Here is a 16,216-nt window from a genome sequence, read left to right as displayed (position 1 = left end):
CATTTTCAGATGTAAAGAGCTCCTTTGCTCTTTGTCTCTCCTTAGCTTTGCACCAGAGGATTCTGCAGATTGCTGAAGATTTATCCACACCATCTTTGAGTGGATGAACAGCGTGCTGAGGACCAAGACAGAAGCAGTGTCTTGGGTTTACTTTAGACCTACATGAGGTCTTGCATGAAGTGGGCTCTTTACTCAAGGATGTAGATAGTTAGGATATTGGAAAAATATCTTTGTGTCACAAGAGGTTCACACACCTTTTGAGCATTTGGTAACAATGTACACCAGACTAGTGTGAACATCCCCACTGGAGCACCATCTCGGCAGCCCTGGTCGGCAGCAAACACCCAGCTTAGTACAGCACATGAGCACCTTTAAAAAAACTTCTGAAGGAGTAGTTTGACTCTGAAAAACTGAAGTTGGTTTCCTACTGTGCAGTGGACAACCAGAGAGACCTACCCTGCCACATGAAGGGCCATTACCTCTCCTACACTTCAGGACACATATCCAAGTTCAAACTATATTCATTTCCCATTTTTTGAAACTCTTTCAAGAAACACATTTGCTCTGAGTTCAACTACTGCTTTGTATGCCCTGGGTGACTCAAAGCATCTCATTTTACTCCAAATATTCAAGGGTTAGAATTGGTGTAGCAGTTGCAGGGTTGGCTTGAAATTTAGTTTGCAAAGTTCTTAAGACTGGTGGGGAAAAGATGTAGTGGTTCTGGAAACTTTTAACAAGTAAATTCAATATGGGAGAGAGTTCAGTTATATGACTCTTGAAAATTCTCAGAACTGTTCAAACATAACATCAATTTAACATCCATTTGCAGCATCCAACCCTACCAGCAGCATCTATCAGCTGTTTTGGATGGGTGCCCTCATCATAAGCAAATGTCTCTTTTTCTGCATTTTCCCTCAGAAGCAGGTGACAGTGGATTTCAAATATACCCACACCTATGTCTGTGTTGCTTTCTGGAGGGTGTGTTTCACTCACGGAAATATGTCTAACCTCTTTGTTTAATTTCCAAAATTTTATAAGCTTCCCACCCCCTGGGTTGCCCGCAAAGTGACTCAGCAAGGCAAGCAAAGGGATCAAGAACAGATAGAATTTTTTAAGTAAATGGAAAAGTTTAGCAGTTCTGAAAGTATCTTTCTTCAACTCATATTTCAAAAACATTAATAAAAATAATTACAACTGGGTCTAACAGACAAAATGCAGGGCAAGAGTCATAAATCTTAGAGAACAGGGAAGAGCACTCTGACATGCTGCAAAACAAATATATTATCACCCTTCCAAACCTCCCTGAGCTTCTCTTTTCCTATAATACAAACAAAAAAAATCACCATGGCTGGGCTGCTGTGTGCTTGTTGTAATTAAAACAAGTTCTATATTTTATTTCCATAGTGGTGTGAACATTTATAAAGGAGGGAGGAGAAAATTGGACACATAGCAGTGAACACATAGGCATTGCCACCACTGCCGATGAACCACCTTGGTTCCAACCCAAACCCAATTCTGTATCTTGCTGTTTGTTGGATATTCTGTGGGTAATGAAGTCCTGGGATCCTCATTCTGTTTCAGGGACTCATGTATTGAAGGTCAAAGATAAGGTTCCTATATAACAAAACGAGGAAAATTCAGACCTTGGAGTCCTCAGAAGAGCCCTCATGTTTGTGCCACAGGGCCAAACTCCTCCTTGCTTATTTTATGTCCTGCCTCCCGTATTTTGCACTCATTTATGCACAGCTGCTAAATTCAAGAGAAGAAACACACCTGCCCCATCTCAGGCTACACAACAGTCATAGGGTTGGGTGCTCACCAGGAAGATGGGAGATGTCAATTCCAAACTCCTTTGGCCCAGAACCCAGCTCTCCCATTTCCCATGAAAGTGCTCTTCGTACCAGACAACACATCTGTTCTCAGAGAAGGGCTCTCAGAGTGTCAAATGCCAACAGTGCTGCCTATGGGCAGTGTTCAAACCCACCTTGTTTTCCTGTCTCCCCCAGTCATATCACTGCCCAGCCCAGAGTAGCGGAGTCAGCCTCTGAAGGCATGGCCCTCCATATAAAGTGTTCAAGGACAGTAGCAGAAGGGTTGACTGACTAAGCCCAGGCAGGGGAGCAGCTTTACAGTTCCTGGTGTGGAAATCCTGGAATCTGTAAAATAAAAGGCTCAAAAATACCAAGCTAGAAAAAGCAGGTCATAATCTAATCACCTTTCCCTTCCTACTCTTAGGAAGGCAAGCAAGAGGAAATAACAACATGGAAGACAGAGTCAGTAATCAAATTTTTTATTGATGCCCTTTCTCATTTGTGACCATTGGTCATTTACTTTAATTGCACAGACCAAAATTACCAATTGACTTTGATTTGCCTAAATTACAGCTTCTATAGGTTTTGCATTTTTATCAAGAGAAGACAAAATCACGGGTAAGTCTCTATATGGAATCAAAGATAGGAAGCAACTTCTTACTAATCCTCATGCAAACTACTGACTGATTATTGGAGACTGAGGTTGAGTGTAATTTCAGGAAAAAGTTCACTCTTATGAGCATGTTCATCTAATAACAAGCTAATTTATAGTCCTTTCACAACCAATGTAATTTTCATCTATTAGGTAATAATTATAGGCATATTAAGCAATATTAACATTATTAAACAACAATGAACAGCCACCTGAATGTATACTATGGTAATGCAAAATCTGAGTAATATAAAGTGCCTTACCTGGTAAAAGAGCAGAATTTTGCATTAGAGGTTTTCTAAGATTCTAGAATTTTTTGTCTTACAGGTCTAGAGACTTTAAACAGAAGAAATCTAACATTCATATTTACAGAAAGATTTATGCCTGATCCAAGAACTCCAGGGACACTTTCACTTTTCAGTCTTTTTCTACTATACCAACAAATTACACCCATTTGGAAAAGGAGCTATTGCTTTGCTGTGGTATTACTAAAGAAGCTGCTTCTGAGCGCACTGGATGTATTTTGTGCAATGAGTTTTCCGAGAGGCTAAAATGTATTGCTGCTGCTCTTCTTATGTTTTGCTCTTTTGCAAGCATATACCAAACTGCAGACTTAGCTGCCACTAAGTATATATTTTATATGTGGAATATTATTACTAATAAAAATAAAATGAGTTATTCAATATGAATGACTGTTCATCTCTCCCTTGATATATATAAAATAAGTCACATTTAATGTGAGAGTAAACTCAGGCAACTGTAATAACTCTGTGGCACTCATACAACAGCAAAGAGGGGTATAAATAAGTGAAATGTTTCTAACAAAACAGTTAGCTTAAATTATCTTTAAAAAAACAAATGAACAAAAGAACTAGTCACAAATTCATTTTACTAACTTTTTGTTTCCTGAAGGTTTCTCTTTAACAATACTTTCCTAAAAGAAGTCTATGTTTAAGGAAGTTGCAGAAAATTATCACAAGGTCCAAAAGAGAACAAGTGTCCTACTTATTTATTTTTGTTTTTTCCTGTAAGCAAAGTCCCCTACATTATAACTCTATGTCAGGATTTCTACATGGAGTAGCTTCAGCTTTGCACTAAAGGAGGAAAGAAATGAATTCTTCACTTATGGCTCTCTATGCATCAGCCTGGAACATCTGCACACCCTGGCTCTCCCATATAATTCCCAAGACAACCTGTGGCTGCCACAGGTGAACTAATTTTTAGGAGCACTGCTGCAGACACGTGAACCATGAAAATATCCTGGTGGATTATGAACTGAATAAATGCTTGTACTAGAGCAGATGGACGACTTCTGCACATAAAAAGAAGTAAAACAAAAAACATAAACACGTGAAGGAGAAATGGTCATATTGCTGTGCAAGCCACTTTCCTAACCTACATTGTTATTGGTCCCAGCCTTAAGAGATCAGCAAGTTTCAACTGATACAAGGATTCCTACTGAACAACTGCACTAAACCAAAATCCTTCCAGTAAAACAAAATTATACAAATAATTTAAAGCATTAAGTTCCAGGTTATGTACATAGTATGTAGTTCAAACACTTCTTTTTCTTACAGAAAACATAGATAAGGGATTCCAAAAAAATCCACACAAATTTTGACTCAAAGATTTAATCAAGAGGATTTGCAAAAGAGCATCAAGTGTTCTGAAATGATTTATGAGCTCCAAAAGTAATGCATGAGTCATTCAAAGTGTATTACTTGTATTAAAATTTCAGTTATCAGTGTTTACTGATGATAGGCTGAGAAAAAGAGTGAAAGAACAGACAATGGAGCAAACAAAAATATAGGTGAGGTCATAAGAGACACTGGTTAAATCTGTAGTTGAAAGGATTATGTACAGCAAGGAAAAAGCTTTTCTCCTTTTTCAAAGAGACTGCACATTGTCAAGGTCCATTTCCATCAGAGAAATACATTAAAATAATTTTTAATCTATATTCTATTTTCTGGCCTATAGAAAGTATTCAGAGATACAGGAAAGACTAGACTTCTGCCAAGCAGATTAAACAAAACAGCATTCCTACATACTTTAACTATACAGTTACACATTGAAATTCAAAGCAGAAAAATAATTCAATGCAAATACAGTATTATGGATTCTGATAGATCTGGGGGAAGCAAGACTATGAAAGGAGTGCCTGAACTTGATGAGGAGATCTGTGTAGTATGGTTTCTGGATCCTTATATTCATTTGAAGGATCCATCACAGCTGCATATAACTCACTGTAAGCTCTGCAGACCAGTTCTGTTGACTGTTTTATTATCTGCTCTCTAAAAAACAAAACAAAATAACATAATTTGCAAATCGCAGGGAATATAACTCTACTACATACAGGGAATTAAAGACAGATGTTAAAAATGCACATTAAAAATCAGTGTGAGTTGCATTAAAAAGCCCTTTTACTTCAACTGTGAAAACAGCTCGAAGTTTCAAAACAAAAGCCTTCTTTCTCTCTTTGCACTGTACACAGACAAACTCACAAATGATCCTGATAACCAAGAAATTACCTTCTTTATTTCTACAATGAAGCAAAAACTAGTAGAAGGATTTAACTTGCATACAATAGTTTCCCACCTGCACTTCACCACATCTTTTAAAAGCCTGATAAACTTAGTGATCTACCTTCTCCCTCCTGTGGTTTCTGACTGTCCTTTGTAAATACACACTTTTTTTTTTATCCACTAGCAAATATATTCTATTTGCTTTATATTGACAGCACCTGATAACATATCAGTCAAAAAGAACTGGTAGAGGTCGGAGATTTAAAAGTCAACTTTTTTCCAACAATGTGATAAAGTCTGTGTCCTGTTACTTTTCTGGAGCTAAATGAGCAACAACACAGAGATGCTGAATGCTAAATTTAACTGGAAAGTTTAATATTTTTTGAAGACAGCCTAATAATTTTATTTTACACTGTCCATTGAATCAGTTTACTTTAATCATCATGGTGATGTGTTTACAGTTGCAGATGCATTTTTATCTATCAGAAACAGTAGTTACAACTATTTTACATCCAAACCCATACAAGTGGAACACAAGCAGAAGCTGATGAAACCAAGGTAACCACAAATCCAGATTCAGCCCTGCTGTAATATGCAGCAAAGGAACAAAGACACCAAAACTGCATCCACTAGAATCAGAGTTGAATTCACCAACTGTTTGGAATTGATAAGTTAAAGAAATGTCAAAGATCAAGTACAACAAACTTTGTCTTTACAGGAAACATTAAGGAACAGAAGCTACGAGAAAGCAGATTAAAAGATCAAACCTTCATTTTATTCTGACACACAGTATCCAGTTTTTCAATACACAACATCAACTGCCAGTATTAGAATAGGTTATTAGAATATCTGAAAAAGAGACTGGCCTTAAAATAGCAAATCCAGATCCACTATTATAAGGGAAATATATTCAGGGTGTTCAGGTAAAACAACTGTCTCTGATCCCAGCCTGGGATCACTAAGCTACTGTAACATGAAATCTTTTAAGAAAGTATTGCACACGGATTTTGTATGAAACTGTTGTATCAAGTCAATAAATAAAAAAAGTTTGTTAAAATATTCCAGAGGACTGAACAGCATCACACAAGTCTTTCCATCAAATAATGTCAGTGTCATTAATCAGTACATTAGGATTTCAGTTGCCATAACAACATGATACATTTTAACACTAACACAAATGGCAGCACTTTCTAAAAATAGTAATTCCAGCATTCAGTTTCTGTGATCCAACACAAATGAAAAGGGCTTTTCAAGACCAACCACCATATAAATACATAGGTTAAGACTTTTTAAATGAGCAAAGGAATTTGAAAGACAAGAGCATGTCCTGGCAAAAGCTGGAAGGAATGTTCTTAAATGATACTGCCAGTAAGTATGTAATACACTGGTCCCTTAATAAAAGCATGTGTTCTGATTCTAAGAACAAAGACCTCAAAGGTTCCAGCTCAGCCACTGCAACTGTGGATCACAATTATTTGATTTCAAGGAAGATGTCTTCAGAACTGAAAATTTCAACTACTATAGCAAGAGATTAAAATTTGAATTCCAGTTTAACGTTTTGCTTGAATTTTGAAAAAATTTTGAATTTTCAAGGTTTATTTACTACAGAAAATATTGACTATCAAGACTGAGATTCTACAAGGATGCATCTCTGTAAATAGGTATTTTAACTTCAAAAGGATTGCTTGTGTTTAAAGCTACACATTTGAAGGCTAATGGACTTATAGCACTGATTATAGCAGGTTCATAAATTTCTGCATGTCAGCTGAGTTGTAGCAGCCATAGCCACCACGCTCATGGCAAGGCTTCCCTCTTACCTCTCGACTGCCCACTGCTGCAAGATAAAACAAATCCGGCTTCAACTGCACTGAGAGGTTTAAAAAGCTTATCCATGGGATAAGGCAAAGAGTGCCTACATGACTAGTTTGGTTTGTCTGACAGAAGATGAAGTTCAGGTAATTCCACTGTGCCTGAATCTTTATGGTATCATAGAGTCTACCTCTTAAAATTGCTTCTGTGTTAGCGGTGAAAAGTTGAGGCTTTCAAAATACATTTACTGTTATTTATGACTTTTAAATAGATTCACATTTAAAAAAAAAAACCCAAGAGCTAAAATATATGTTTAATAGCTTGACACCAAGAAGCAGAAGTTGCAATGTTTCACTAACATTACTGCCTTCTTTGATCTGTACTGGAACAGAAGAGCTCTCACACAACAGGGTCAGTTCTGCCAGCTGAGCTGCAGGAATGGTAAACAGAGACACCCAATGTCCGCTGAAAAGCATCAGAATTCCCCATGCCCAGCCATGCACCAGCTCTATGGAGGGACAGTGGAAGTCTTTGTATGAGGAGAACCTGAGCAACACAGCGTGAGAACCTGGCAACTAGACTAGTTGATTGCTGTAGGTACCTTACAACTGAACTGTTCTGTTCAATTCCCAACAATATTTACTTTTCCCTTGACATATGTCATTTTTAATCGCAAGATCCTGTAATACAATCCAATGAGAACAGGTACTAGTAATGAAACTCCAACTACTATTGCATTATGTAAAATATGATGTGCTAGTCTCAATTTCTGATACATTCTGTAACCTGCGCTCTTCACGAAAGTGTGAAAAATAATGTCAAGAAAAGTTTTTGATCAGTGCAGCATATAATTTTCTGAGTTTAAGTACTACAGAAAGTCTTCACATGGTTCACATTTAATTGGAAAAAAAGTTGTGGCACTTTCCCTAGCCTTAGGGTTCAGTTATATTCAAAAACAAGAGAAGAGATAAATAATAAAGTTCTCACTTCCATGCTTCAAAGAAGAAATCACTAAAAAAAAATACATTAGGTGAAAAGTAAAATAATCTCAGCACAATATTCAGTGAGACAGAATGCCAATACTCTACAACAGAAGACAACAAAGTTGAAAATCTTAGAAGTGACAAAGCAGTGGGGATAAAAGAAATCTTGAGGAATTACATATTTCATCTGTCTTTGGAAAGCTTACAAAATAGTTTTAAAACAATTTACAAATGAGTTGACAAAAAACTGCCAACTCATCAGAACATGTTCAAAATAGATGAACGTAATTAATTTTGATGATGTCTATTAAATCTAGAGTAACTACTTCAGAAAGTTACAGAATTACATACTCCTCACTCCTTGTTCAAAAAGAGGAGTCAAAACAAAACTGAATTGTGACCTGAAGGACAATGCAAATATGATCACAGCTGATAACTTGAACTCTCATCATGATCTAAAACCTAAACAAATTCATCTTTTTGACCATTATGCAAGCATAATAGAAATACAAAGGTAAGGTACTTACTTCACAGTAGCGCTCAGAAGGAAATTCAGCTGGGACATTAACAGACTATCTGGAGCAGACAGATAGCGATCAAACTGAGCCTGGGAGGGGAAGAGAATATGAGCTCAAGATATTAACACCTTCCTGGTATATGTAAATAGGTAAACCCACAACTTTCTGAAAAGTCATTCCATTAAAACAGGTAGAACTTAATAGACCAAAATAAATGTCTAACTTCAGCACATCTGCCACCAAAATTTTGTTTCTGACTCTGAGGAATATGAGTGAAGGGTAAATAGTGAGAATCCAGCTCCGCTTCCTGTGCATCTGGTGCAGGTATACACACATCACTGAAGATCAGACCTTGTCTATTCAGTGCAGAGGGAATACAGACACTTCAGAGAGAAATCTACTCCGTCCAAGTTAGACGTGTTTTAAGATTTTTTTTTTTTACTTTTTGGCAGGGAATCACTGCTTATGCTGGGAAAACCAAGAGCAAATCACCCACTTCAGGGTTCTTGAAACTGCTTCTAAGCCTACTTCTCCCCTGCCATGTAATGTAGTGAAAAAAGGACAGTACTTTGATTCTAGTAGTGTAGAGAGGAAAACACTAAGAAAGAACATTACTGCTGTCTTTAACAATCTTTTAGAGAAACTGTGGGTGCCCCATCCCTGCAAGTGTTCAAGGCCAGGTTGGATGAGGCCCTGACCAACATGGTCTAGTGGAAGGTGTTCCAAACTCCCTGCCATGGGCAGGAAGAAGATGGTCTTTAAGGTCCGTTCCAACCCAAACCATGAATTAATCATCAAATGTGTGACTATAGAGAAGATGAAACCAGTTCTTCTCACAGATGAAAACATGAGGAATACTGAATACATATTACACTAAGGAGAGTTTTGATTAGATAGTGAGAGGAAAAATTCTCATCAGGAATGTCATCAAACACGGAATTGGTTACCCATAAAAACTGTACAATCTCCATCCTTTGCATTACATACTCAGGCAGGGCCCTAGGCAAGTTTATCTGATGATGGCAACCTTCCTGAACACTGCATGATTATTCTCAAGCTGGTAAATCCTAAACCCCACATCCATCCATCATTTAAATGTGCAAGATGTAGGCAAAAGTGACTCATGAAGTCACAGTTCTCACAAATTAATTTTTGGGGGGGATTCTGCCCTTGTTTGGAAAGCAAGGGAGCTTTTCACTGAGCTGGACTTGACTAGCACTTTATGGACTTGACTAGCACAGCATCTGCAAGCATGTATGAACACTGAAAAGGCTGGGACCTGAAAAATAATCTGGAGGCAGTGAATCTGCTTAAAAATACTCCCTCTTGGTTTAAATCCTATTGGTTAAATCTATTGGTTTCAGAAACCAACAGATTATGCTGATAGATGGGACTTATGTGGGTTTGATTTCAGCATACTTGCTTCCATTCTGGATAAAGTGTGTTCACAGAAGCAGATATTAAGTAATGAAGAAAATAAAACAGTTGGATTCTTCTAACTATTTAAGTGAAATTATTATGTACCACTACAGATAACAGAGCAGCATATATATATATATATATATAAATTTAAAGACAAGGTCCCCAAGCTACAGCCTATAAAGTCCTTGTTGATCTACAAGGCCATGATAAATAGAAGATATTTTAAATGCAAAATTTATAAATTTTAATGAGAATGCATGCTGATCTGAGTAAACCACTGAGTGCTCTGTGCCAGAGCTCTGTTAATCCACCCAGCTTGAGAATCACTGGTTTAAAATCTGAAAAGAAAAAAAGCAGCTACGCTAACACATAAGGATTCAACATAAAATTTAAAAATAAAATCTTAAAAAAAAATACTTCTAAAAAGACCTTTTTTCATGGGGGTATACGTGCACTGCTGGATGAGTGGGCCTTTACAGTTAAACTTTCAGAATAAAGCTCAACTTGGCTAAGGAAGAAGAGTGAAGAAATGTTCAGTAGACATTATTGTCTACTGAACTGTGATATTGTTATCTCTATGCAAAAAAGCCTTCACACACTCTAAGAAAAAATATCGGCCGATAATTTGCTTTAAAATACATTGTAGCTTTCAACTTAAAAAATTGACATATATCAAGCATCTAACTTCTGAATAAAGCTGAACTATTTGCATAAAATCAAAGCCTTAGGACTAAAATTATAAATGATAGCAGAACCTACATTTCAAAGCAGAAGCAAAAAAAGAAACTTTGGTGATTAAAACTAATTAGAGCTAAGTATTTGCTTTTAGCAATTTAAGATGACTCATGGGATAGCATTCTTGTAAGTAAAGTTCTGTTTCTCAAGGCTTAGAAACTAATATTCTATTACTACACCTTCAGAAATAATTTATGTATTTATTACTTCAAGTGGTCAAATTACTACAAATTACGAAAGTATTCCCAGACACGTCATTTAGCTATTCTTAAAGAGTATGACTGGTTAGATGAATATCTACTACATCACATAATTAATAGCATTCTTTCCCATGTCACAGGATCACCATCATAATATGAAAGTTTAAAATGCTTACCATTGCAACCTTCAGGGACACAGAATCCATACTTGACAAATTTGAAAGAGGACCCTAAGAATCAGTAGTCAAACAAAAAAAAGGTCATACTAGCATGTAGAAAAAGTTAAACAGTATAATCAGTTCAGCAGTACATTTTTATTTGGTTCTGCTACAGGATCTTAAATGTTTGGAAACTATATCACCGTATCAGTACTGAAATGCTGTTAACAGTTCGTTTGTATTCTACCACTCTTAAATTAAAAGCTGACAATACAGTTTTTAATATGCCTTTTCAAATAATTTTCTTCCTTCTTTACCATTAAATAAGGCCAAAACTAGCCTTCCACAAGGTTTAGAATAAAAACTGAACTGCAAACTGGCCACATTCCCTTGGTGTTCCAGACTTACAGAGGACAACTTTGCTCTATTTATCTGTACTAGGACCATGCAGAATTCAGACCTGCTTCCCAGTAAATCTTCTGTGCTGGATGGCAATTCAGTGTATAAATAAATGCTGTTCAACTCCTTAGCAAGTTCTGCGAAATCACTTCTGCAGCCAGGTAGCTGTACAGACATATGAAAATTGCTACATGCCATTAAGAACTCTAGTCAACTTGAAATTGGTTTTAGAACAAGAGATAGGCTCATGAATAGAAAACTAAGTTGAGTTATTAGTCAGATTATTTATGCATTTATTTATTCATCTTTATACATAAAAATCTGTTGAATTTGGGCACTTTATGCAAAATTATTAGCTGAAGAAACAACATAAAGCTCTCCAGCAGAGTTCTGCTTTCTCCAGAAAACACTGTTCTTCACTTTCACAAAAGATCACAAAAGGACACAGACACAGTTGAAGGGAAGAAGGGCTATATTAACACCTATAGACACATAGCAACTGTGCTTCAAAAGAAAGGAAGAGTGTGAGCTCTGAATTCAAGTTTTCAACTCCCTCTAAGAAATCTCAAGTTTTCACTTTGAGAATCTCACTGCCTTGGTACTAGAATAGCTACATCAATGAGTAAGGACAAAAGAAGAAACTGTTTCAAACTACTACTAAACTCATCTGCCAATTTTTCACAGAAGAAAAAAAGCAGCAATTACCTAAAGCATGCAGGTATCAACTCCATGTGTGGTGCTATAGCAAGCAATGAAGAAAGGTGAATGCCACATGCACAGCATGTCTAATATGTTCTAGGTGTTATGGAATTGGTGGTTTACCTACCCAATATTTGTCTTTTAAAGCCAGCTTGACTTAGGCACTTTCTGACGTGTATTAAACTACCCACACAGTTATTCTGAGAACATACAGGATATCAGTGGTGCATGGAGTCTGTCGATGGGGCCCAGACAAGCAGCAGAGAAGGACTGCTGCACATCAAACCTTCTAAGCTTGCCAAACATGTAGTGTAGGGAAAATCTGTAGCTGCAAGGTGCCTTTGTCCAATAGAAAACCCCCAATCTGGGGTTTTCTTACTGGAACCAGGACTGAGGTTTTGCTTTCAGAGGAAGCCTAATTTGCAAAAATATTAGTGCCAAAATTCTACTGGTTGGCAAGTATGCAGTAACTCATCAACATGTAAATTATAAAAGCTTACCTGTTCCGGTTTGTGTTGCTGCAGAGCATTATATATGTAACTTAGACCAGCTCTTGTTAACACGTAGGAAGCTTGCTCATTTATGAGTGTATCTAAATGAGCTTCAATCTGAAATTTTAAGCATAAAGTATTTATAAAAAGTGTGTGAGCATATTAAATATAACAAGTTCTGGGGTTGAAAGAAATAGAAACACAAGTAAGAAGAAAAAAATACAAATAAGAAGGAGAGCGATCAATGAATAAGGAAAAACTACAAATAGAGCATAATTATTTTATCCATTTACACCTTCCATATTACCAGGAGCCAATAATAAAAATGTAAAGAATTCTTTCATGTCTGACTAATAGAAGAACCTATTTTTTTATTTGTGAATACAACAGCACCAAAAATGAAGAATACTATAGTCCTAATCTTAAAAATTCCTATATAAGTTTATTTTCCTATAATTCTTTGAAAATATGTGATAAAAATCATTCAACTCTTATTGAAAGTATTGACGATAGCATGGCAGTTTTATAATAAACAAGAGACAGTCTTTAATAAGGAGAATAAAACAAACTAAATCATAATCAGTACTGATTTTAAATTCAATTTTGATAAACATGTATTTGATAAAAGTTAACTGAAAGAACAGCAGACATTGAAATTAGTTATCAATTTTTTAAACTATCTCCATATGAAAAAGGGTCATAAGAGTATTTTATATACTTAATACAATCTTCACTTTGCAGAGAAACCTAATCCCTAAATCCAGTCTCAGCAGCAGCAATCATTTTTTAGTTTGAGCAGTCTCACTGAGACATTTGGGTATATATACATTATTACTTCATTTTTACAGATAACTACCCCACATTTTTTTTTCCAATCCTAAAGAAAAGAAAAAATTTATAATAACATCTAGTAAATAATAAGACTTATTTGTCTGATATTTTAAGAGTTCACCTTTTACTTCCTAAAATTGTTTACAAAAACACACCTTCCTTTTTAAATCAGGAGGGAAATCTTAGTATTTCAATTTGGAGATTTTAACTGTCTGAGTTCTTTTTTCTATATAAAAAAAATCTTTCTCCTATTAAATATGTCATTCTAACTCCACTTGAATAACCTACTTATGTATAATCTTAAAGATATTTTTTCAGTCTGTTCCTGTATTTTAAAAATGTTTGAAGAAAGTAAATGGTGTTAAATGCATATGCTTCAGTTCTACTGCTTATCTGAAAAATAAATCAATTGCAACATTTACTGGGAAATAAAAGCTGATAACAGAAATTAGAAATACCCCAGACAGTTTGGTGAGGTTGTCTGGTGAGGTTTGTTTCAGAAGTAAAAGGAGCTAGAAATTCTGATTAGGAGCAGAAGGTGAAAAATGGCTCACAGCCCATCCTTACTCATCCCTTAAAATAAGAAGTAATTTTTTTTTCAAGTCCCCTAGCTCCAAAAGCTCTCCTGAGATATACTGCAGACCTGTTCCTGTAGCAAAACAAAAATGGGCAGTGACCAAGTTTTTGCAAGTCAATAGTTTCTAAACTTACATTTCCATTTCAAAATGGTACCACATATGAACTACTATCCTGGGATGTTCGGGGACACCAAACAAAAGAGAGGTAGAAAGCGGGACTGAAGTAGTTATGTCAGCTACACTATATTCTAGTACAAAATAGATGATGATCGAGTACTATTTGACTGCGTTTTCAACTTCCATATGTTCTTCTCATACAGTTTGCAGACAAATATCAGAATGATCAGGATAATGAAAAAGTTCACTGATCTGGGTTTATCTGCAACTAATCCAAACAAACTCCAATCTTTTAATAACTTTTGTCTGTTTAAAATGAAAGATGCTATTTGCTCATGGTCTCTGATAAGAAGTCCTCTTACCCCATTTCCCCAATTTAGAATTGACCCAAAGCCGACATTATCAAAGATAAATATGTTCACATCACAACTTATAGTCTGCAAAGATCAGTAATAAGTTCATTTTCTTTTGAGGCTGTTAAAGCTTACCTGAAACTGCAACATTTCTAGACGTTTGTCAGTGAATTCAAAGAGAGCCAAAGTAGTCTTCATCATATAGAGCGAATTCACCATAAAGGTTGCCATATCGGCTGTGCCCAAATTACTTGCAGACATAGTACACATCTGTAACAACGGATCTAGCACACAAGACAGAACCTAAAATAGCAAATACACAGAAAAGAGGGAGGGGAGGGAGGAAATCATGTCACACAAGGCTTCTAACCTCATTCTGTCTCTATCACGTATTTATTCCCCAAAGCAGAATAAAGAGGAATGAGAGTTTCCAACTGTGAAAACAGTTTTCTACTGTATTTGTCAGCAGGTGATCAGCTACCACAGTGATGGGGAAAGTATAAAAACCTGATAAGAACAGATTCCAACCTAGCAGGAGAAAGAGTAACCCAGATTAGATAATTGGTAATTGTGCAATCTTGAGGATGTATTTACTTAATGGAGTAGTAATTGCATAACAGAATTTAGATACTGCGTTAAGAGTAGCACTCCATACCGTACTGTAATTATCCACTTTGTTAGTCACCCTCTTATTCACGTTACAAACTCCGGTTTGGTGGAAAGCTCCAAAATGAGACCAGACAAAAAGATTACCATTCCACCTATCTTTTGAGCACTGAAATTAACTTACACGTCCTTTTTCCCCCCTCCCTCCTCTTCACACACACACACACACACACACACACAGAGCAGTCAAACATTCTTATACCTGCACAAAGTCAGCCTGACGAGCATCCAGCGGAATAACAGATGAGTCATGAGACGCCAGAACCTCCCGTAGCAAGTTAAGTGTCTGATTTAGTGCAGAGCTTGGGCCAAGATCAGGAGGTGGGAGTTCAACCTGAAGAACAGGTTTTGTGTTTTTTTTAATAATTTAATTTACAGCAAACACCAACCAACCTGTTAGCATAAATGTAACCAGCTAAAAATAAAATTACATGTAGCCACGCAGAGAAGAACTTTAATGTGATACTGGACAAATCTAACATGTTTCAGAAAATAACTGCCTGCAACTTTTCAGCATAACCATCTCATTCACTGACAAACAAGCAATGCCAAATTTATGCTTTCATTCAGACTATACCTATTTTGTGATCTGGAGAAACTCAAACACTGCCGGTTTTGGTAGAGGAAAAAAAATACATTTACTAGATTAGGTGCCAAAGAGTAGCCATGGCGTTGGCATCACTGAGTTCATTTTAAGCAAGACCTCCTGTGAGCACTTGAGAATCTAGTGCAGGCAGAGCTCTGCGAGATCAGAGCCATACTGCAGCACTGCCCCTATGATGCCAAGTCTGAGAGCTGCAATCACAAATGCAAGTCTTATCCCTAGCAAGTTTGTACCTTAAATTGCCAGTACGCAAATGAACTGTACAAGTACACCTACATAAACTGCAACAAGACTATACAAACCATCAAAGGTAAGAGGAAGGAATCGCAGATGTTTAAAAAAGAGAAAGAAGAAAAGCTTACGTATATTAGAGAAAAAACACACTTTCCAAGTCAAATTATGAAAACTGGAGCACCTGAAAAGGACTGAAATTCTATGCTATTTTTAACCTAGGCTCATATACTTCACCCTTTTCTTTGTCACAGGCAAATTCTCATTTCTCTTTTTTCAAATACATATTTCTCAGGTTCCACTCCAAACATAGCTGCATTTTCTTGTCTCCAATGCTGTCTCAAACTAGCTTCCTGCTGCCTCCAAACTCTTACTACAACCCAGGCCGCTCACCTTGTTTCCTTCTGCCAACAATCTGCTTCCCACTTTCCTGTCCC

General features: G+C 36.5%; 1 protein-coding gene across 1 annotated transcript in view; it reads right to left on the bottom strand.

The window, feature by feature from the left end:
- Nucleotides 1-2,274: 2,274 nt before the first annotated feature.
- The window catches only part of COG6 (component of oligomeric golgi complex 6), a 52,387-nt gene continuing 38,445 nt past the window's right edge, over nucleotides 2,275-16,216 (bottom strand). The window contains exons 14-19 of the mRNA XM_051780473.1: nucleotides 15,147-15,278; nucleotides 14,414-14,581; nucleotides 12,409-12,516; nucleotides 10,829-10,882; nucleotides 8,305-8,384; nucleotides 2,275-4,754 (exon numbers count right to left, since the gene is read on the bottom strand). Of these exons, the coding sequence (XP_051636433.1) occupies nucleotides 4,607-4,754; nucleotides 8,305-8,384; nucleotides 10,829-10,882; nucleotides 12,409-12,516; nucleotides 14,414-14,581; nucleotides 15,147-15,278 (690 nt within the window). The 3' untranslated portion in view covers nucleotides 2,275-4,606. The remainder of the gene's footprint in view (nucleotides 4,755-8,304; nucleotides 8,385-10,828; nucleotides 10,883-12,408; nucleotides 12,517-14,413; nucleotides 14,582-15,146; nucleotides 15,279-16,216) is intronic.

The sequence above is a fragment of the Manacus candei genome, unplaced genomic scaffold, assembly GCF_025592945.1.
Source record: "Manacus candei isolate 608988 ecotype Guabito, Panama unplaced genomic scaffold, ASM2559294v1 h1tg000014l, whole genome shotgun sequence".
NCBI lineage: Eukaryota > Metazoa > Chordata > Aves > Passeriformes > Pipridae > Manacus > Manacus candei.
Note: the sequence above shows the minus strand (reverse complement) of the source record. Positions and strands in the feature narration are given on the sequence as shown.